We start from the raw sequence: 23236 nt of genomic DNA, 5'->3' as shown, positions 1-23236 counted from the left end.
CTGGCTCCACTCTGTCCATGACCTGTGATGTTCTTCAGGCCACTCCACACATCCCTCGTCCTGCTCTGCCCCATCTGCTCCTCCAGTTTCCTCTTGTAGACGTCCTTAGCCTTTCTGATCGCCTGCTTGAGCTCCCACTGGACTTCTTTCAGCTCCTCTCTGCTCCCTGAAGCAAACACCCTCTTCTTCTTGTTCAGCAGGACTTGAAGTTGAGGGGTCACCCATGGCTTGGTGTTGGCAAAGCACCCTGCGGGTTGGTGCGACGTTCTCCTCACAGAATTTTATGTAATCTGTGAAACAGTCATTGAAGCCGTCAATGTTATCTCCGTCAGAGAATGTCTCCCAGATTGTTGTCTCGAAGCAGTCTCTCAACCTCTCCTTGGCTTCTTCATTCCACATCATTACAGTTATTTTCTGTGCTGGCTGCCTCCTCACCCACGGGTGTGTATTCAGGTCGCAGACGTATCAGGTTGTGTACGCACCCTTTATATTTGCATATAAGAGGTCCAGCGTCTTGTTCTCCCGGGTGTGGCACTTCACGTACTGTGTGAACGTGGGGAAAAAGGGGGAAAGCGAGGCATCTTTGAAATCACCATTTATGAGCAGGAGAGAGTTTGGGTGTTCCGTTTGCAGTGCCGACACTGAGCTGTGCAGCCTCTCACACGCTGCGGCTGCATCGGCTGAGGGAGGGATGTAGACTGTGTACACAATCACATGCGAGAACTCCCTCGGGATGTAATACGGGCGGATGCCCACCGCAACAAACTCAATGTCCTTTGTGCAAACTTGTTCTTTGATGGAGACGTGCCTGGGGTCGCACCATCTCTCGTTAATAAACACGCCACTCCTCCGCCTCTCCTCTTCCCAGCCACATTCCGGTCCGCGCGTACCATCTTAAACCCCTCCAGGGAAACGACCAAGTCCTGTGTCATCTCCGTCAGCCAGGTCTCTGTGAAGCACAGCAGAATGCTCTCCCTGAAGTCCCTCTGGTGCCGGGTCAGCTCGTCCGTTTTGTTCACGAGGGAGCAGATTCCCATGATGATGGATGGAATAAAAGGACGGAACCTACGTTTCCTCTCCTGTTTCCTCCGACCCGCTCTGCAGCCCCGTCTCTTCCTCTTTAAAACCGTTGGAATCGTCCATTCCGCGTTGAGAGAGAGAGCGGTGTTGCGCAACACCAACAGCTGATCCCTGGTGTAAACAATGGATCCGCTGAGCGTGTCTGCCGACGGAGTTCCCAAAAGTGCAGAGAAGAGCATTAAACAGAATGCAAAAGTAATAAAAGTGGTCTCATTGTGCGCGTGGTGGCAGCAGGATTCGAACATTTTAAGGAAAAAGCGTAAAACACGCCAGAAAAAAGGAGAAAAAACAAGAAAAAGTAAGAAAGAGGGGAGAGCCGTTGTAAGCAGCAGCTGCTCAGGCAGCGCCATTTTGCATTTGACCAATCATGCTGTTGACTGAGGTTAGGACCTCCTACCTCATTAACATATGGACAAATAAATAAATGTGAACAGAAATGTAGAAATAAATGTAAAGCATTTATTTATTATTTATTTGTGCATTTATTTTTTTATACATTTATTAATTTATTTATTAATTTATTTATTAATTTATTTATGCATTTATTTATTTATTTCTGTATTTATTTATACATAAGTCAGGTTTCGTCCTCCATATTGGATTCTGCGCTGTTCCATCTCTGGCTCAAACCTGTAACTTTTGAGTCATCACAAACAGAGAGACACTGGTAAAGATGTTTTGGAATAACATTATTCCTGTCATAAATTCAATATTATGTCCTTTAACAAGTCATTACAACCAACATATATATAACTTCAAATGACTATCATTGTTATCTTTTCTTGTTGAATGATCACATACTCACAGTTAATGAGCAGAAGACCAAATCGTTTTAATTTGTTTTATAAAAAACATTAAAAAAGAAAATTCAAACAATCACATAATGCAAATACAAAAAGGTACACATATCTTAAGATTAATATTGAATTTGCTTTACAATGATAATACAAAAAAAAATTCAGACATTGGGAGAAAGTAGATTGTCATATTCATATGTCATATTGGTATTTGAGGTATTGATGTATTTTAATTTATTCTTACTCAGAATTAATAAATTGTTTTGTATTTTGTCAAAAATAAAGCAAAACATGAAGGTGTTAAACATTTTTCACACACATATTTATATTCAAACTCTTGTTAGCGAAAGCCAGTTGGCACTGATTCTTACAACAGCCTCAAGTTATATCAGAGAAAGGGTGCACATGTACCATTCAAAGTTGCTTTACATTACATCTGCCATTGTCCTATTAAGTCTCACAATGCATCTTTACCTATAGTGGCACATGCTAGGAACTTGGGGTCAACTTGGTTTGCGTTTCTCATGTCAACTCATGTTTTCAAATCATGTTCAACACAGAGACAAACCTTACACTTAAAAGACCAAACCTCTTCTTTCGTCTCTAAATGTTAAACTAGGAGTCATATATGGACCGTGTTGTAGGGCATTTCCTACTGAGTACGGTATGGTTTGGAATGGTAAAGTCCTGGGAGGGATCAAACAAGTACAGCAGCCCCTTACCCTTGTTGTAGTGGAGACCAAGAAGTCTGTTGTAGCATCACCCAGTTTAGGATCATCCAGTTCTCATTCACCAGTTATTTTGGTAAAATTCCGAATGGAAATGCGCTGTAAGGCCCCAAACCGTACGCTTTGGTAGGATTCTGTGTTCTGTTGTAAGGTAGGCAGACCACTACTCCTCGTTAGTATAGTGGTGAGTATCCCCGCCTGTCACGCGGGAGACCGGGGTTCAATTCCCCGACGGGGAGGATGAAGCTTTTGGCCTTTTAATAATCTGGCAGGCTGCGCACTGGGAGGTGTAAATCCGCTCTCCACAGTTTGAAGGTCATATGCACAGTAAATGGAATCAGCTCACCTATAGTGACACAGCAACTCTTCTTCCTAAACCAGACAGTAAATATGTGGCTCTTGAGCCAGTTGCAGAAGGCTGTGAACGTTGTAGATGAGGTGTCTGAGAGTAAGAGATAAGAAATAAGCCTGCAAAAGTGATTATACTTCTTATTGTCTGCCTGGAATGGAATCTAAATGGTGCTTGTTTTGTGTGGCCATTGCTGAGGTGGTTGCCTGGAGCTGTGGTTTGCATAAAAACCTGTGTATGTTGTTGCTCCAGGATGTTGGTAAAAAAAATTTAAAAGTCTTACTTTTCATCATAAATTGGTCCTTGATTGAGTTGTTGTCTCATTTAGACACAAATATATAATGTATCAAATATAGTTATATTATTACTTTTATTTCTAATAGTATCCTATCTGGGTATGTTTTAAGTTTTCATATCATGACAATGGGGCCTTTAGTATCTCCAGGTGTCAGTATTATATTCATCAGTGTGGGGACCTGGTTGGCTGCTCATGGCTTTTCAGTAGTTTTCAGCAGTCAAACAAATTCTGATCCGGCTGCTGATGGAGCTATGTGGAGAACATAGAGTACAGAATGTCACCGCTGCTGGCGGGTTTTTTCCAGGATTCTGTGCAGCTCTGGAGACATATGGAAAGGTTTTTCTAAACTGCCATCATTTCTCTCTAAGTCATCACCTGGTTGGTTTGATGAATGGATAGATGGATTGAAAGCAGGGGAGAATGGGCAGTAGTGAATGTGTGGCAGAAATGAATGTAAAATTATGACAGATGGATAGAAGTAGATGAGCAGGTAAGCAGGGTGAATATAAGTGAAGAGGAGACAAGAAGAGAAATTTATTTAGTCAAATCAGTGCAGGAGTCTAGGATTTTTGACATGGTGAAATAGAGCCTGGACTCAGTTAACACATAAAACCACAGCATAAAATGAAAACATAAATCATTTTTCAAAGGCTAAATTGGGATAACCACTTCAAGGCTGTACTAAAACCAACTTAAATAATGATAGTATTGTACTCACAGAAGCACAGGAAGAGTGTGTCAACACACATGGCATAGACAGTGAAGAAACCATGAGCTATCAGGTAAGCACCTATCACCACAGTCTGATGAGACAAACATGACAGTTAAGAAAAAAACAGCAGAGCACTGAACACACTGGAACGAAGACATCCAGTTGTAGCATTTTCATAAAGGTGTCCTAATTGCTCTATTTGCCCCCTTGTATTTCCATGTGTAGTTCATTGTATGTCAGTATGTAGATAATGTGTGACTGAGAATGTTGCAGGCGACATGAAACAAAAAAACTGCTATATTGAGTGAGATAGTCGCACAGAGAGAGTTGTGTGGAGTTGAGCAGCATCATTAATGTTAGGGAATGAGTTATGTCATCAATATGGGTGTGTATGAGTGAGAGAGAGAGAAAGACCAACCAGCAGGGGCACCCAGTAATAGTTGAGATTGGGTACTTCTTCTTGGGCAAAAGAGATCTTCCGAGTGAAGAAAAAGAAGGCGCACACACCTGAAATGTGGGCACACACACATGCAAATATTAGTGGTGTTAGGCTGTATGAATATGTAATTGTATGTAACTGTATGTAGCTGTGAGTACTGTATGATTTGAAACTTGTGCTGTTACTCACCAACTCCTCCTGCTATCACCACTTTGCCCAGAAACAACAGAAGGTCTGTCACTCGGTCCAGAACTGCAACCCTATTTGGACAGAGATACAGTTTTGAAGTCATGTTTAACACACAGAGACAAGAACCTTTGCTCTGGTCTCGCACACAGTAAAGGGTAGCCTGCCTTCCTTAACCAGTTATGTAAATGTTAAACTGTAAAACATACAAGTCATATCCATGGACCCTGTTAGAGGGCATCTTATACAAAGGTATTGTTTATTAACACATATATGCTGTGTGTCCTCATCATGGTACAAGTTCAGTTTGGTACATTATGGTATGGTTTGGAATGGTAAAGTCCCGGGTCAGGCTTGCATTTCAACTGAGAGCAGTACCTTTACATGGTAGGCAGGGTGAACACAGAAAGAATAGAGAGACCTTACCTAACCACATTTCTCATTAGCAGGAAGAATGCTTCTCTGGCTGAGGTGCAGAAGTTTTTACCATAGATCGCCACCTGGTTGTCAGAAGATTGATTCAGTGGCTGAGTGGCTAATTACTCATCAAGCACTGCATTTTCCAGCTCACCATGATATAAGCATTATGGTTCAGGTAACGTATGAATTTCTCCAGACACCAGAAGCAGCATTTCAGACAGCACATCATGAACCTGGATAGGCTGTTGTTAGCACCTACATAGATAAACACAACAACAGTGTAGTTATGGTGGTTATTGGGGTGGGATGAGAAGGAAACAATGACCCCCTGGGTTTGCTGTTAAAAAAGAGGCAGTGTGTTTGGTGTTTGTGTGTGTGAATTTATACCTTTTAGTTTTTGCTCCAGATATTCCAGTATGATCCGCAGCAGTTGGACTATTGAAAGAATTAAAGCTCCAAATGCTAAAGAGCCTGTGTGATACCTGACAAAGACAGAAACAGGAAGTTTATATACACTGACAAATGAGGACTCTTTGGATCTCAAGAGATTGTTCTGACCTGATAGTCCTGCTGAATGATGAGAAGAGTGGACATGGTGGGATATCCTGAGGCTTCCTCTGGGCCCAGTAGTAGCTGGCAAATGCCCCAGCCAGCGAACATTGCCCTAGGGCCAGGCTGAAGTTGAGCAGCCAGAGGAAGACCAGCAGGTTGAAGAGCTGCAGCAGGAAGAGGTGGTGGTGATAGGACGTCTCCCCACCGTAGAAGGCAAACAGACACTGAGAGCCGATACACAAGGCTGATGTGGAGATGTTGGTTCTGTTAAAGGTCTGACATAAACATGAGGGGGGTAGACACAGAACAGTCAGATTTATATAGTAAGAAGGCTTATATACAGTATATAGTGAATGTTATATAAAACACTTTCTACATGCCTTTTCTACAGGATGTACTCATTTAATACACAACTATAAATGATATATGACTTCAGAGTGGAGAATGACAGACATAGAAGATGGTTAACTTCACCTCAGGCCTGCATGTATTGTTGGCATAGGGACATGTTACATCAGGAGACATCACTTTGTAGATGGCTTCACCTGAAGAGGCCAGGTGACTGGTTTTACAATGCTGGATAAAGAAATAATAATAAAGACAATATAGAATAATAATAAAGACAATAATAATGATAATACATCCACAATAACCTTGTTTGTACTGTTTGTGACTGGTTCTCTTTTTAGCAGATTCTGTAGTTGGCCAAAAAGTTGTCTTTGCCAGAGGTTTCTGCAGAGTGAAATCAAAGCACTGGTGGACTCAACTGGATTCACCCAGTTTAGATGGCATGTATATTTAGAGCAGAGCTTATGTGTTTTAAACAGAATAGTGTGACTGTAGCACAACTTGGGTAATTTGTTGCACAAGTGAGTGAATTTGTCTATGCTTATTTAGTGGAAGGAGCTTCGAACAATGAGTCTCCCTCTTAGAACCTTTTAAATGAATCCCTAAATTACTCTGATCTACAAAAACATTAAATATTGAACATGCCGTTGTTGCTTGTTGTCACTGTAAAGGATACATGGCAGTAACTGCCCAGTATGAGATGCAGACTGTCAGCAATAGAAAGATAAGGACTGGAAAGAACAGTGTGGACATGATGTGACCAATGGCTCTGCAATATCAGAGAAATCACGACAAGCAAAACAATTATTTCTATTTAGTAAACATAAAAAATAAAAAAGTTTGGTAGAATAATAAATGTCACTGTGAGATTTTGAATGTCCTACTTGCTAGCCTCTCTGAGCAGAGCGATGGCCACTCGGACTCTTCTCCTCAGAAAGATAAACATCACCAAGATGATCGTTTCTGTCACTCCCAGAGATGCCACTGACAAATACAAATAACAATCATAGGTTACATATTTGAAGTTTAGAAGTTAGAATCAGATTGTTTTTCTACTAATGACAGATTGGACACAGACTTACTTAATATGACCCATGTCTGTCTTAGATGTAGATAGACATGCAAGTCAGTCTGCAGGCCGACATCTGTGAGGGCCACATCAGAACCTGGTCTGTCTTTGAGCTGGGAATATTCCGTGTAACAGTACCACATACCTACAAACACACACACATGTTCACTGGGGAAGAGTTTGAAGAATATCACAGACAGTTTCATAAACATTGTCATTCATTCTTTCGTTATTTCTCTGGGTCACCTGCAGTGTGAGGCAGATTAACAAATATTCTCACTGAATGATAGATAGAAACGGTAAAATTCATGAAATCTCTCAGAGTACGCACCGTATGCCAGAAGCAGTATTACAGTGATGATGATGGACCACAACAGAAGACCTGCTGTGAACCTCAGCAGCAGAATGAAAACCAGATTAACAGCCAGGGAAAGAAGCAGACCTCTGCACAGGGGAAGATCGGAAGTGTATGAGTGTTATTCCTTTAACATAAAGGAGTGTGTCTAGTATATCAAAAATAAACATATTTTTAAATAAATAAATATAATGAAAAAATATGATATGATGCATGTACAAAGTTGAAAACAAAATGCTCCATGTGAATCAGTAAAGAAGGTGTAGACATTGGGGTTTAACCCAGAGGTTGTGTGTTATGTGTGTAGTTACATGAGTATCCAGACCCATGACTTGGCATAATCTTCCATAATCTTCATGCTCATTTCCTTTGTGTCCACCAATCCTGTTATTCCCCTGCACAGAGAAATTAAATCATATGAAGACACTGAGATTACACTAGAAACTATGGGTGTGTTCACACCTAATATTGTGCTACATTGTTCCACACCTGAATTTGGTACATTGGTAAATGTTTCAGCTGATTTGGTTTACATCCACAAAGGTCATTCTCAAACACACTACAAATTGTAAACAAAATTCATGTGCACTGAAATATTGTTCAGTTAATGGCAGACATGAAGGCTGGAAAAATAACACAAATCCCTCGCAACTACTTAACTATCTTAAAAACGTAGGTTAATCTCCAACAACTACCAGGAAATCTCTATATTTAACAGAGGAGTCTGTTCAAGTGGAGTGGTGTATTTAGGGACAGCACCGCCGATCGCGAGCGGCATCACAGACTGCTGCCACTGTAGTCTGTGGAGTAGGAGGCTGTGCTCTGGAGACGTGTGGACAGAAATCAAGCCAAACTATGCCGAACTGTAGAGCAGTTAAAACTATTAAAGGGATAATCCATCCATTTGCATGTGGCTTTGTATTGCTAGAATAGCAGTAGTATTTTTTTTACAAATTTGCTTCCCCAAATTTGTTTGATTTCTAGCCATGACAACTGCATCATTTTAATTGTGTAAATCTAACTTGTGTAGTATAGTAAGTAATATAACAACAAAATCAGCAACTATTCAGCCTCCTTCCACTAGTCTTTACTGTTGAACTGTGGTGTACACATGAATGCAGGGTAATAAAACAAAATATAGCTTTATTATTCACAAAGGAAAATGTTTTAATATAAAACAAACAAGAAGACAAATCTAAAAGAATGTCTTAACACAATATGCAAACAAAATATAAATTATGAAACATGTACAGTGGCGACAGAATCTGATGTGGCACAGCTGGAGGAGTCTGGAGGAGTCTGGAAGAGGAGCAGACACTGGATGGTGTGTGGTGTGAAGATTTTCTCCAAGACTTGATTCAACCATGCTCCTAAAGGACAAAGAATACAATTACACATAAAATATATACGAAGATTTGGCTTTTTTCCAGGAAACCTAAACCTTTCAGCAAAATATGCCAACTGAGTTAGCTGTGAACATTCTAATTTTGTCTATATAGGCTATGAATAACATTAGATGTTAGTACACACTGAACATGACTGTGGTGTGAAAACATTGTGACTTCTTGAACAAATATGAATAAAATTAAAACATTTATTTACATTATTCTCAAACAAAAGCAAGGTGGCTTTACTTTGCTATCAGTTTACTTAAATATTTTGTATGTATAATTGACGTTACTGCCGACAACTATATGACATCGTAAACAATGTGAGTAGAAATAGAGTGGAGTATTAGCGTCAGTCTTACCTCTCAGTGACGTCTTCAGTGTCTTCTCCAAAACTCAAAACAAGCTTAGCCTTCAGACATCAGGCTTGCACCGCTCTGAAACTCTGACCGGCAAATGATGGCAACTTACTGCTCGTCCTTTCCTTGTTTTTACACATCCCGGTACAATGTAGCGCCATAGAAAAACAACCTGAGTCATTTACAAGTCTGTAATTCGCTGCCCACGGTGGTTTGTGTGTTTACACCATCCATGGTTTACACAACTCGCGCTGTCTGCTGCGAAGCTTGAGACACATACATTTCTACTACATAGATAATCTAGTTTTAATAGACATTCATCTTCCCCAGGGTGAACTATCCCTTTAACAATCCTAAAAACATGGGTTAATCTCCAACAACTACAGGAGTCTGGTGTAAAGTCAATAGTCACTTGTGTGTGTGTGTGTGTGTGGTTGGTTTATAAAACAAAGTCACCGCAGTTTCATTCAGCCGTGCAGTGATGACTCCGCCCATGTTAAGTAGGTACTTTTTTGTAAATATGATTTGGATTGTATTTTTTCTTCATTGTATAAATTCTATTCTGGCGAACAGTGGGAACATTTACATCATGAGTGAAAGAAACAAATTGTTGATCCTACATGTCTAACGCTTCACACCGATTTAGAATTTTAAAACTGAGATCTTACATTATATGCACAATAAACATTGTAGTGGAACTTATAAAAAAAAGGACATGCATTATGCTTAGTTGAGAAATATAATCAAGAGATGTAATCAATGTTTTTATGGACTGAATCAATCAGGAAACAGCTTATGTGACCTGTAAGACTTGACATAATGATAATTTGTGGAAAAGGGGCAGAATATGTCTCCTTTAACCATTAGCACTTTTTATTTTAAAATGTTCTATTTTACTTGAAATGTTTGATCGAAATAGTCAATTTCAGTTCAGTGAAGCACTTTAAGCACAAGCACTGTTTTATTTGGGAATGTTTTATTGTGCTTAATGTTTTATTTTGCAAATTCAGCTCAGTGAAACACTTGAAACACCTTATTTTTCTTATGTCAATGTCCCTCAAATAAAGACAAGGATTTCTCAATATCTTAATCTTGTTTGGAAATCATTCACGTTATATTAAAGTTATGGAGCCAGAAAGGTCTCCTTATGGCGTTAAAATTCGAGTGCACCTAAAAAAAAAAGTAAGGCGCACCAGTGCAACCAATTCAAAAAGTTAGTCTGGAGCCCTGCATTGGTGTTCTCATCCACATACCCCACTGATAAGTTGAGAGACCTGGGAGGAGAACCACTGACAGTAGGAGCATAGTCAGAGGTTGTTAATGCTGTGAAATGGCTTCCATCCTCTGGGTCTGAAAAACCTCAGGGAAATGTAAGATAGCACATTTAGCCCAACTAGTGCAATTTCCTCGGTGTGCTGCAAAATCTGTCAACGCTTCGCTGTTTCTTGGCAATGGGCAGGAGAGTCCTGAGCTGCAGATTTTGCTCTCACTCTCCTGTGTTGAGTTGGCAGCTTCAGGACGCTTAGGAGTGACAAGGCTTGACTAAATGTGTTAGTTAACCTGCGAAGGAGGAAGACTTGGGGCCTTAGATCTGTCTATCAGCGGTTCTCCTCCTGGTTCTCCCTTATGCTCAATGGGGTATGAGGAACCTTGAGCCTATTGTCCTAAATACTAGCCTTGCAGAGTTCAACTTGCAAGTGGTCCAAGGCCACCTCTTTCAAGTGCACCAGAGTCGGGTTCCTTGATTCAGAGCTCTCAGACTGTGTTACTGTACATTAACGCTTCAAGTTTGGTTCAACCATTTCAACTGTAAGAAACACCACCAACTGATTCCCATTCTGCCTTTGGACAAACCATGAAATTAGTTACATGAGGAGTTCAGAACAGAGAGTCATAATTGTTAAAGGTTATTATACAGCATTTAAATAAACTAGTGACGTAAAGTAAGTCTTATGGGTTTTGTATGTATGTATGCAGCAGAAATAATATACATCAGGATAAGTACAGTTCAGCACCTGGCAGCTTGTTGGAGTTCAGTGACACTGTGAGGAATTTCCAGAGCATCAATAAACCTGGTTCTGTTTGCTACAGTCACTGTTCCATTCAGAGTGTTGAAGTCTGGAAGACACCTCTGCAGAACTGAGACACATACACACACACACACACACACACACACACACACACACACACACATACAGAAATAATAGAAGCTTATCTACAACTCCACTAATAATGTACAAATTGTGTTCAAATTGATATGAGGGACAGATAAATATCTTAGGTGTTTTAATGATTGTGGTCACATTTTGTTTACACATGTATACATATAAACTCTGACAGACACCAAGAGCGGAAATGTTGCATTAGCTGTGGAAAAAGGTGCTTAATACATAAACTATGTAGAAATGGACCAAGTCTTATGGTTGAAAAAAAATTCCCATCAGAAGCCTTAAGATTTAAATGGCACCATGTCAGTTTACAGGGCCAAGTTGCCTGTAATCAGCCTCCTATTACATATTATCTATGGTTCAATGCTTACATGGTTTACTGGGTATGATCATAGAGGGACAGTCCTCATCCCTTAGAACCTCAGACATTGGCTGGAAAACACAGGAGAAACAGGAGGGTTAAGTGTATGGAACGTTTTTGTAATATCACGTCAAGTTTGTTAAGTTTAGTCACTCATGTCTTGTGATTGTCTGCCCCGCCCCTGATTGCTTTCACCTGTTACCACTTACTTCCTGTATAAATAGTCCTGGCCTTCCCCTGTCATGTCGCCAGTTCGTATTGTTTGGTCCATGAGTTACGTCGTCAAGTCTTTCATAGCAAGTTATTCATGTTTCCCTGGTTTAGTTTACTCGTGTAGAGATTTGTTTGATCCTCCTGATGAGTGCTTTTTGTTAATGTTTTTGATCCTCCTTGTGAGCGTTTTTTGTTTATATTCTTACTAAGTTACTAAAGTAAACTTTTTGTTAAACTTTGAGTCGTGCATTTGAGTCCTCCAGTTTCGTGCCTAAAAGCATAACAGTTTTCTGTTGTCACAAAAGCTGTGTGAAGCGTGTGAAGGCACAGGGCCTTGGACCCTAAAGGGCCATGATCCTTATTTTTTTTGTAAAATATGTCTTATGACTGTTCTCAATAATAACAACAATAATAATAATAACAATAATAATAATGCTGTATTCATTTATTATTTATTAATATTCTACATGAATCAAATGTCTGCGGATTATGTATGTATATGTAAGAGCTTCATTAGAATATCATCAGGAACTACATGAAATAAGTAAGTATGCAGTAGTGGTATAAAGTATTTATTGTGACCTCCACCTAAACCTGAGCAGGGGACTAGCTATTTTAAACCTAAATGGAATAGAACCATAATTATTGCCATTGGTAAAACCTCGGTTTGTCCTACTATCACATGTCAGAAAAGGTCTATTACACTAGGATTATTCCAGACATGTTTGAGCATTACATGCCTGTTGTACCAGTTTATCTTGCTGGAAGTTTGCTTATGTATAAGACTTCCAATCAAATCATTCCATGCAAAATGCCAAATATCACACACTTTTACACACATAAAAATATAATTTCTCATCAGCAAGGCATATATGCATGTGTCTGTGTGAGTACCTTGTCAGGATTATTGAATCCAGTCTTACAGAACTGTTTATAATATTCCCAGTGACTCTTGTTGATGCTGTGTTGTAGCTGCATGTCAGTGTAGGTGGCAAACTTGTCTGGACACTGTGACACACACATCTGTAAGAAAATAGACACACAGTACATTTAATGATGTATTAGTAAAGATACTGTAGAACTACAGTACAACAAAAGAAAACTCTGAAAATGTGCTGATTTTTTTTTACTCTTTCATTTGTAATATTAATGTGCTGGTGATAACTCATACAGTTTGTGACTTGTGTGTATCTGTATCTTGCTTCCTCCTGGATATAACTGTGATTTTTTTTATTTTGCCATAAATGAAGCTAACAAACACCTGTGTGACAGTCAGAGTACGCTTCTCTAACAGCTTAGGTCAGGTATTTGTTGGGCTACTACTGGGTGAAAGTTGTGTTTAGTCAATCTTCTCTCATGCTCGTTTGGTTTGGACATGTGTGCCACTCACTGATATTTTATGATCTGTGTGTGTGTTGCTGCAGGAGATACTGCAGTGTGGTGACTGAAAGTTGACAAACCCAGACATAGGACTCCAAAATAATGTGTAGGGTGTTGTTATCAACTGACATTCCTAACAGTGGCTAACAGAGAACAGCCAGAGATACATTTGCCACAACTTCCAGTTCCAGCCTCTTGTGTTAGTGGAATACACCATAGGTACCTGAGTCGTGGAGCACTGCAGGTTGATGAGAACAGCCGGGCTGGCACATTTGAGGATGTTGAAGTAGAACAGAATGGGTTTCTCCCTGCAAAATAAAGTATGTACATCCAGTTATTTTTTGTCATTCCACTTTTGTTTGGTGATTGCTTCCATGATTAGCTTTTGAGGGAGCTCAAGAGCAGAGAGGAGACAGTTTCTTCTTGGGGGTGTTGAATATTAAGTTGGTACCAACTGGACTTGGAGCTTTCAGCTATAGCCTAGTTCCACTGAGTGGAACAGTTTGGTTTGGTACAGTACGGTACGTATTTGTTTGAGTTTCCATTAGTAATAGTACTAAATTACCTGGCCCCAAACGTTCCATACTTTGATACCATTCCCCTTTGTGTTAAAATTAATTTTATTTATATAAGAGTAACTTACGCGTTGGACGTTTCCTTCTGTCCACAGAAGTGACCGTAACTGTCTGTTGGATGGAGAATCTTCCTGTGGTCTCCATGTAACCAGGCTGCACAGAAGAACCCAGGAAGAACCCACACATGATTATTATCTGACTGACTTTGTTTCATAACTTTGTTTGATTTGAAATATGTGTCCATTGAATTTCTTAATCTCTATGACGTCAGCACAAAACTAGTTCAGAAAACTCTACTCTTTTAGTAAGTGTTACATTTGTAGCACAAGAGAGGAACTAAGACATTCAGTTGGTATCTCTAGGACTTTTTCTGGCAAAAAAAAACACTGATCAGTAGTTTTCATGGAGACCAAAACTGGTCCTAATGAGACAGAACCTAATTTCTGTGTATCCGGTTTAGAGATGTCCAAATACAACTTTTTCACTTCTGATACGACACCAATATTGCAGCCTTGAGTATTGGCCGATACCGATCCAATATCAGCACGAATCATACATACTTTAATTACTTTAAGGGGACATATTATGCAAAATCAACTTTTTAACCATTTCAGTACTTATATTTGGGACTCTGGAGGCCCTACCAGTCGCCAAAGTGTGGAAAATGAATACTCAGACCTTTTTTTGTGGTCCCCCTTAGTGTAAGTATAGGCGATAAAACACTCGATGTTGAATTCCCTGCGCTTATGACGGCAGCATGCGCATTTCACCGCGAATGTTACCGCCCACCAGTAAGTTTACTTCGAGAGCTCCACCTTAGCTCCACCCTGCGAGAGTGCAGGCGAGGGAGGAAGAGCGGTATTATGTCAACGCGGAGGGACAAGTGTGCTGTTGGTGGCTGCACAGTGGAGCACAGTGTTTTACACAAACTTCCAGCCTCAGAGGATTTTATATATGAAGCTAATGTGCCGGATAAAGTCAGCAAACGTGTGTTCGTGTGTTCGCACCACTTCACATCGGACTGCGGCCAGCGGTCGCTGTATTTAGTCAGCGACCGTATTTTTAAGAAAAGGTCAAATAGAGCTCATAACTGACCATTCTGACACGTCTTAATTAAAAATATTTGTTCAGTACGTCCTCCATGACCGGAGCAAAGACTCAGTCTGATACAGTCACATACAGTGGCAGTTTGTGTATCTCGCAGCTCGCTATCAGCTGTACTGTCCCTAAGTGTTTTTAACTGATTTACAGTTCGGCAGTGTTCGGCTTGCAAGAACAGTGGCACTGTTTTCCGCGCATGCTGCCATGTTGATATTGTCAGAGAACTAATGGAGGGAGGGGGAGAGGAATGGAGCGGTGGGAACAGGAGCTGAGCGAGTGAGTGCAGTAACAAGGACAAATCAGAAACCCCCTGGAAGAAGTGGGTGTGTGTTTGCCTGTGTCTAATTTGCATGTAGAGGGACCATGCACAAAACCAAGCGTTCTGAAAGGGGCGGGTTTAGCGGGGTTATTGAACTGCTATGGTGCTTCATCCTTATGGTATTTTGACCAAAGCATGTCACATACATGTTCATTAGGACACCAGGGAACTATTTTAACTTGGGAAATAGGGTATAATATGTCTCCTTTAATTTGTAGTGTGGAATGTTAGAATAGGCTTGATCAAGTGATATTACTTAAACAGAGAACAATAGTCAACAACAGTAGGTATGAGAAAAAGTGACCCATTTATTATTAACCAATGGGTTACATAAATTTTAACCTTCAACATAAGAATATTCGATTTTTTGCCATGTTCATTTCATAGTCTATGGTTAATTTCATCATGAGGAAAGTACCAAGTGCTAATGGGGGTGTTTTCAGAGCACCCGTGTTTCACAGGTAACAGCGTGTCTTTAGTTTTCACTATTTTGTATTAGCCCAACCCACACAGGGTGAGAGCCCAGCCACACAGACGTACTTAGCTCCGTGTGTGGAGCTTCAGGACACATTTAAAACCCATAAAGCTCTTGGCAGGGCTGGTTTTCGGGGTATAATTAACAAACAGAGGCTGTTGAAAGTCGACAGGTAGCGCTGGTATATTAAAATAATGTTGTTTTAGCAGCTCGCCTAAGGATGAGCTAGCGTGGTGCTAGCCATGCTCGCTGTGCAGCTTCGTAGCCTCTGATTTCAGAGGTTAAGAAAAATATTTAACCTCTGAAATAGCAGTAGCACACACACGCTGTTGTTGTGATCATGTGGGTCTGATACAGGGGTGGACTGGCCATCGGGAGTACCGGGAGTTTTCCCGGTGGGCCGATTTTGGGCCGGCCGAGGGACGGACGTTTTTTTTATTATTACGTTTATAATTTATTATTATAAACAGCGGCCGTCTAACACCGTGCTCAGCTGCAGACACAACGCAACGGAGAGATGACGTGGCGATTGATTGGCCCAGTGGCCTGTCTGTCAAGAATACCTGGCTCAATGGCCCTATGAGAGGCTACAGAGATCCAGGAGTATTGACCATTTAAGCCCTGTTTTATACTTTCAGCTCATACTTTCACACTAAATTGCAGATCTACATGCTTATAACTCACATGTTGCAATGTGATGTGTTTTGAGTATGTAGATCTGCTATGTTCACAGTTTTTGATAATTTCAACCTATAATGGAAATCTCCCAAATCAGGTCACAAGAGTTAAAGTGTTTAAAGTGTCAACATGCATCTTTTTTAGTGCCAAGGAAGGACATTGATCAAACGACTTGAATAATATATGCTATATATGTATGCTTTACATATATTTTTTCCAGTCAGTTTTTATGGTTTATTGTCCTTTCAACAGTTTCATATTATATACAATAGTTAAAATAAATAAAACACTGATTAACTACTGTTACAATAAAACATCTGCACACAATATGCAGATATATTTTAATAGGTACATTATGTTGAGCTGTACTGTCTGTTCTAAAATAAAATTCTAAGTGTTTGTCCATTTTTCAGATCATTATACTATTGTTTTCCATCCTTTAGTCAACTAGCTAACGTTCTGATTGCATGCAGACTAATTTTTTGCATGTAATTTTGTTCAAACTTAACCTACTCCTCTACTTTTCATGTCCAGATTTGTGATAGGCAGCAGGCAGCTGTGTGTTAATGAGTGATAAATAAACACTCTTGAATCTTAAATCATTTCTCCAGTATCCTTCTTAAGACAGAAGTACAGTTAGCAACGCACTGTATATTTATAATTTATTTATTCAAGGCTCCAGAATATAAAGGGATATTGCTCAGTATAGTGATGTTATTATGGGCTTGCGTGTTTGTATGTAAGTCAGTGGGGCGAGTTGGCACAGTATCTACGCGCAGATTATAGTGGGCCAGTCGGGACCTAACAGTCCAGGGCCAAACTTTTGTCCCAGTCCACCCTTGGTCTGATATAATCCGATACTCGTTTTCTGGCTGATATCGGACCAATATCCGATATCATTATTGGATCAGGACATCCCTAATCTGGTTAAATTTGTGATTAAAATTTGAATTGTGTTTATGGTACAACACTTTGTTAACGCTGTCCAAATGAAAGTAGGTCAATGTAGTGTCCTGAGAAGAATAGCTGGTAGGTAAGAGGACACATGTTGGACATTTGGCTGGTCCTCACAGCTATAAAGTGCTTGAGGATTAAGCCTTTGTTTTAGGATTAGGGTTAGAATTAGGTTTAGGTTAAGGGTTGTGGTTAGGCATTTAGTTGTGATGATTATGGTTTGGGTAAGGGTCAAGAGAATGCATTATGTCTATGAGTGTCCTCACTTGAAATGATGTGTGTGTGAGTGAGAGAGTGAGCATGAATAAATGACCACTTTAATTTCAAATCCATTGCCAGTTGATGTCAATTACTTCGCTCTGTGTTTTTGTTATCTATACAAATATGAATGTTACGATTACCTTTTAATACATACCCAACAACATACATGATTAACTCCATCTCGTTTCTTCATATTCCCATAAGAAAAATAAAAGCCGGTTATGTGGTTTCTCTCTGCTAATGCTTAAGAGCCAGCATTTTACATAAATGTATGGAGCTGGTGTGATATGAACAAAGTACAGACTGTGTGTGTGTGTGTGTGTGAGAGAAAGAGAGTGAGGGTGATGTCATCACAAATGATGTCACTCATGTCTGGTAGTAGCACTGCTGGAGTGAGTCTTTGTTACAGTGTGTGAGTAGGACTACAGTATGTATGTTTGCAGTAAGAGCGCACACAGTGTGTGTGTGCATAGAAATGGAGATTAATAAGGTCAGTGTGCCTGTATGTGTGTACTAAGTGGGTTTAGTGGATTCACATCCTCTTTGGACAAAAATATCACACAGTAATTATTTTAAATAATGTAAATTCCTGTCGAAATAATCACATTTAGATAAATTAGATATTTATTTAAAATCGTTCAGCCCTACTTGCCTTCCATTCATTCTTAACCTTAACCCCAATTCAAATCGTTGCCTTAAACATAACCAGTTCCTCAGAAAGGAGGTTCTGCCTCATTAGGACCAGGTTTTAGGACTACTGGTCCTGACAAGGTCAGTGTTTATGACAGAAAAGGTCCTAAAGAGCTAACAAATACTAGCACACAATAGATTTTCAGATCTTTAGTAACAACAAATGAACGAGTTTATACTGAGGCACACACACAGAAAGAGAGAGAGACAAGACAAAGACAGACGCCACATGGGAACATAGACACAAGGAAAAACTGATTTTACATCCGCGTGACGCACATTTCATCATTCACCCATTCATGCGTTGGTCCGCACAGACACATAACCAGGGGACCCAAACATTTGTCCTTCTGGGGCCACAATTTTGGGGTAACAAATACCAGTGTATATTGCTTTTCAGCCAAAACATGTTTTCCGTGTGTGTAAAACATTAGAAGATCGAAAGGAAACAACAAAGACAAAACGTGTGTTTTCACGAGAGAATACGCTGCAAGACAAGTCTGATCAAAGAGGCCTAATCCCGCTCTTGAGAGCACTGTGTGTGTGTGTGTGTGTGTGTGTGTGTACACACTCACCCACTATTCCCAAAGCCACATATGAGAGGATGACAATGATAAAGATCAAACAGCACAAGACGTCAGTGCAGCTTCTACAGAGACAGAGAAGAGTAAAGTTATAGAAAGTCGTGACTGTGTAGGGGAAAACACTATTGTACCTGAAAATGTGTTATTTACACCCAATAAGTGTACAGGTGTAAATAATTAAATGAATAATGTCTGAGCCCCAATTAGTGTCCTTAGTGCTTCACTGTCGCACTGTCCTGACTGACATGAGCTGAACAGGGTCTGATTTAAGATTGTGGATTAAATCTTATAATGTAAGGGTTGTGTGTAAATTGTGAAAAGAGTGTTTACATCCTGTCCTGGTCGGTATGGGCCACCATAGTTTCCTGACACACTTGCTTTAGGAGAGAATGACGGTGTTACCTTCTGGGGACTGGACCTCTAAACGACGGATCAAACTTGTGTGGTTCTCCTGGAAAAAACAAACAAATATTAATCGAGTGTCTTGAGATAAATAGCTGCACAAATGTGTGTTATTTCTCTTGCTGGGTTTAATGTATTTTGTTCACTGTCCCTCATGTAGTGAACTGATGCTTAAGAAAATCCTGCCTGCTGTTTTGAGGTGAGATTGAAGGTAGGCAGGGAGGTTATTGTTCAGTTGTGAACAGTTCACTCCTAAGGAAATAATGAAAAAATGGAAAGCGCTGCAGTGATTTTAAAACACTCTGAACTATAACAGCACGGACACACACAGGTTTGCACAGCTATTCTTCTACACTGCACTGCATTGACTTCCATTCATTTGTACCGGCGAAACAAGGCATTATCCTTAACTTAAACCATAACCTGTTAATGCCCAACCCTAACCATAACCTTAACCTAACCACAGTTCAAATATTAGTCCTAAACTTAACCAGTTCCTCAGAAGTGAGAGTCTGCCTCATTAGGACCAGGTTTTGGTCTCCATGACGACTGCTGGTCCCAACATGGTCAGTGTTTACGCCAGAAAAGGTCATCAGAAAGATTACAAAAACAAGAACACACACACACCCAGAGAGGCAATCGAGGAACTAGAGTAGAAAAAGAGTGTCTGGGAAGAATGAGAAGAACCAGAGCTGAGGTCAGCTGACAGCATTAGTGGACAGTAATACTCAGCTAATCTTAATCCTGCTTCTGACCAGGATAACCGCAGTGTGATCACGACAAAAAACCCTACACCTTTACTGCTACATGTCTCAGGCCATGGGAGCTCCACATAAACCAGCTACACTACCTGACATGTGACATCACATCCATCTGCAGATGATTTCCCTGCCGAGTCTGAGGGTGCATTCACACCAGCCCTTCTTAATCGAACCTGGTTTAAAGAAGCGAACTCTGGTCCACCTAAAAATGTAGGTCTTTGTTCGCTTCAAGTGAACCAAATGCAGGAAGTGGACTACAATGCAGGGCATTGTGGGTAAACCCTACCAAAACATAGACCAATAGCCCTGAGAAATGAAAAACCCCAAATAAAAAACCCAAGACCATTAAAATTTGATGCAGCTCCATGTTTTGCTCTTATGTGGCAGAAACAGAAGTTGCCCTGCATTAACCAATAGATGAGCAAGTTTTCTTGTTGATTGTTTGTCTCGTCTTCTCCTTCAGTAATCCTTGATGCAGCGCTGCTGCAGACGAGGAGGGGAATACGTTATTCAAAAGGTGTGTTTCGTGTCACTAAAGTGCAGCGTGAAAGCAAACTCGGATCGGCTGAATGTTGCAACCCCCCAAATTGAATCGTACCGAGTCTAGCGGACTATGAGGTGTGAAAAACGACCTGACATCTCCTACGGCGTGCTTCTGGACAATGACCAAACAGAGGGCTCTGATGCTGCAAAGAGGACGTTAGAAGGAATAGTGAACCCGAAGAACGTTACGTTGAGCTTTGGCAACAGCACCTCTGCCTCTTTGACGTCTCCTCATTTCTGACAACTGACAACTCCTTGCCCCGCCTCCCCGATGACCTATGAACTTGTGCAGTGTCGTGAACGATGAACACCTGTAGTGTTGCTGGTCCCCGAACAAGACACGGCAATAATTCATGCCACTGGGATTGATAATGTGACACGGTGACCATCATGAAAGACAGAAATATCCTGTAGGCTGACCCCGACGTAAACGTCTGACATCCTGTTTTGTTGTCGCACTCCCAGTATTTGTTTGCTTGTGTAGTTGTGTATAATTATCTTCATTTATTGTTTTTATTTCTTCTATCAAAACTGTAAATGTTGTTTACTTTTATGGTACAACAACTCTCCTCCACAAACACACCTACTCCTTCTCTCCAGTCACTTCACTGTTCGCTGTTAAACCTCCAGGAAACTTAATTGCCCTGAGTTTAAATCATGTGCAATACAATAAAGACAAATCTGCAGGTTCTCATTTTAATGACTTTTTTTGTCTGTGTTATTCTTGATCAGTTAAACATGAGTCATGCTGGTTATAATTCTGCATAATAGAGTATGTACGGCTGCACTCACCGTAGTATCGAGCCGCTGCTGCAGCAGGAGACTCACTCTGAACTGTGGCAGAGCTGCTGGCGGTGTAGCGTTGAGGCGGCATGGCGCGCAGTGAAGTGCAGTGTGCTGCTGCCACTGGACAAAGGACTGAGCTCCTCCTCTCCTCCCCTCCTGCTCCCTCACTCCTTGCCTCCTCTCTTCTCTCTGTGTGTATTGTATGGATTAGACGTGAGTACAGACGGCACGTGACGGTGTTGTGGGTGAGACTCCACCTGCTGCCTCAGACAGTTGAACCCTCAACCCTAAATTGAAGCTGCTAAAGCTCTGGGACAGTGTAGAGACACATATTGGAAATATTGGATTTGCATTGTCATTAATTAGTATTTGAAAATGTGATGAAAATCATTAGTCCATTATAACTACATGGACAGATCTACTCATGAATGCATGAATGTGTGTTAAGAGTCTCTGTTCTTTGTCCCCAAGCCTGGTGAGCTGTGCACCACTGACCTCTGCTGGCAAAACGGGGGAAATACACAATCTTTTATTTGAGGCCTGTTTTAAGCAGTCTTGTATGAAGTACCATAAAGGGATAGTTAAAGTAAAAGTACAAGTATCTTACCAGAAAATTACTTTGGTAGAAGTTGAAGTCACTTTTCATAATATTAGGATTGAGCAATAGTAGCTCAGTGGTAATGCAAATTGTCTTTCAACTGGAAGGTTGTGGATTCAATTCCTATGATGCTCACAGTCAAACATGGCCTGTTTTGTGAATGTAGTAATCAGTAATTAGTCCATGTTGTGACCAACTGACTGAAACACTTACAGGAGGATGTAGGACGTCATCAGGTGGCTTTATGTAAAGTTTTAGTCAAATTATTACCAACGATGGAGGTTGAGTGTGTTTTCTTTAATAATCCACTGGGTGGCAGTAGCAGTCTAGCTAAGAAACAGTCTATCTGCATTGAGAACCTGTTTTTTGTCTCCACTTTGCAGAGCTGCACATAATAATGAAGAATAGTTATTTAAGGTGCCAACTGGTGTTTGTTCCTCCTGTTGCTCAACAAAAGACAAGACATAACAGGATCAATGAATGCAGTCAGAGTGGAATGATGAGAGTGTGTACATGTAAGATAGATAGATAGATAGATACTTTATTCATCTCACAGAGAAATTCACAGTTCAGCAGCTCCAGAATATGTTACAATATATAAACATAAGAGGCATGCAAGTCTAGAGAGGAATATGGGAGGATTAAACATAATAAAAATAAGGATAATAACCTCCATCATAAACAATAACTACGATAGTAAAGCAATGCTCTCCACTGCCTGTGCTGTGTACTCTCAGTGTGCAAAATTCAGTACAATTTTCAAAAGTGGATTGGGAAATTGGTTGGGGACTTAAATACATTTGGTAAATAATATAGTGAAGCATAATCTTTGGCTAAAATAATTAGATTTGATGCAAATACAGTTGAATATCATTGTTATTCCTCAATCACAGACACACATAGCATAATTATCCCTAACCCACAAAGGGCGATCGAAGCCACATATTTTGAGCCCAAGATCTAAATAGAGTAAAACTTGATGATATTATGCGGTCTCAAACTCACAACCGGCAGGCCACATGTGGCCCTTTAATCGATTTCATGTGAAATTGTGTAAAATGTTATTGTGATATAGTTATAAGATAATATCGACAACCCCACTGTTGTTGTTTTTTACCACTTTACTGGTCCCTCCTTATCAGACTTGAAGCTCATAGTCAGGTCATTTGAGTTTGAGAGTCCTGATATATGGTGTTAAAGTTCAACTAGCAGCCATTGCATCAAAAAGTATTATATATAGGTAGTCAGCAATATCTATCCATACATACAAATGCATCTGCGTCATGTTATTTATTAAGTTATTTGTA

At 40.3% G+C, this 23236-nt stretch overlaps 1 protein-coding gene and 1 non-coding gene across 2 annotated transcripts; one reads left to right on the top strand and one right to left on the bottom strand.

The window, feature by feature from the left end:
- The first annotated feature begins 2772 nt into the window (after window positions 1–2772).
- Window positions 2773–2844, top strand: trnad-guc (transfer RNA aspartic acid (anticodon GUC)). Its single transcript has one exon. It is a non-coding gene; the product is annotated as a tRNA-Asp (tRNA).
- A 643-nt stretch (window positions 2845–3487) lies between these two features.
- Window positions 3488–21506, bottom strand: LOC131459999 (choline transporter-like protein 5-A). The gene is made up of 22 exons (XM_058630225.1): window positions 21338–21506; window positions 19242–19290; window positions 18831–18904; window positions 13846–13930; window positions 13426–13510; window positions 12717–12845; window positions 11620–11680; window positions 11096–11219; window positions 7645–7728; window positions 7310–7422; window positions 6992–7123; window positions 6794–6893; window positions 6586–6678; window positions 6036–6123; window positions 5568–5836; window positions 5397–5491; window positions 5161–5264; window positions 5016–5089; window positions 4593–4663; window positions 4383–4471; window positions 3971–4055; window positions 3488–3627 (listed from the first exon to the last, which is right to left on the bottom strand). The coding sequence occupies exons 1-22, from the start codon at window positions 21417–21419 to the stop codon at window positions 3530–3532; spliced, it is 2184 nt and encodes a 727-aa protein (XP_058486208.1). The 5' UTR covers window positions 21420–21506; the 3' UTR covers window positions 3488–3529.
- Between the last annotated feature and the right edge of the window lie 1730 nt (window positions 21507–23236).

Source organism: Solea solea, chromosome 1 (genome assembly GCF_958295425.1).
Source record: "Solea solea chromosome 1, fSolSol10.1, whole genome shotgun sequence".
In the NCBI taxonomy this organism is placed as follows: Eukaryota; Metazoa; Chordata; class Actinopteri; order Pleuronectiformes; family Soleidae; genus Solea; species Solea solea.
Note: the sequence above shows the minus strand (reverse complement) of the source record. Positions and strands in the feature narration are given on the sequence as shown.

What these genes read in the sequence shown, in the direction of transcription:
- LOC131459999 (XM_058630225.1), bottom strand. Translation starts at nt 21,419, where the DNA reads ATGCCGCCTCAACGCTACACCGCCAGCAGCTCTGCCACAGTTCAGAGT. An exon ending in GAACTCCAACAAGCTGCCAG is followed by an intron (nt 7,729 to 11,095) that starts GTGCTGAACTGT and finishes TTCTCTGTGCAG; the next exon opens with GGGAATAACAGGATTGGTGG. An exon ending in TACTGGGCAGTTACTGCCAT is followed by an intron (nt 6,124 to 6,585) that starts GTATCCTTTACA and finishes TTGTAAAACCAG; the next exon opens with TCACCTGGCCTCTTCAGGTG.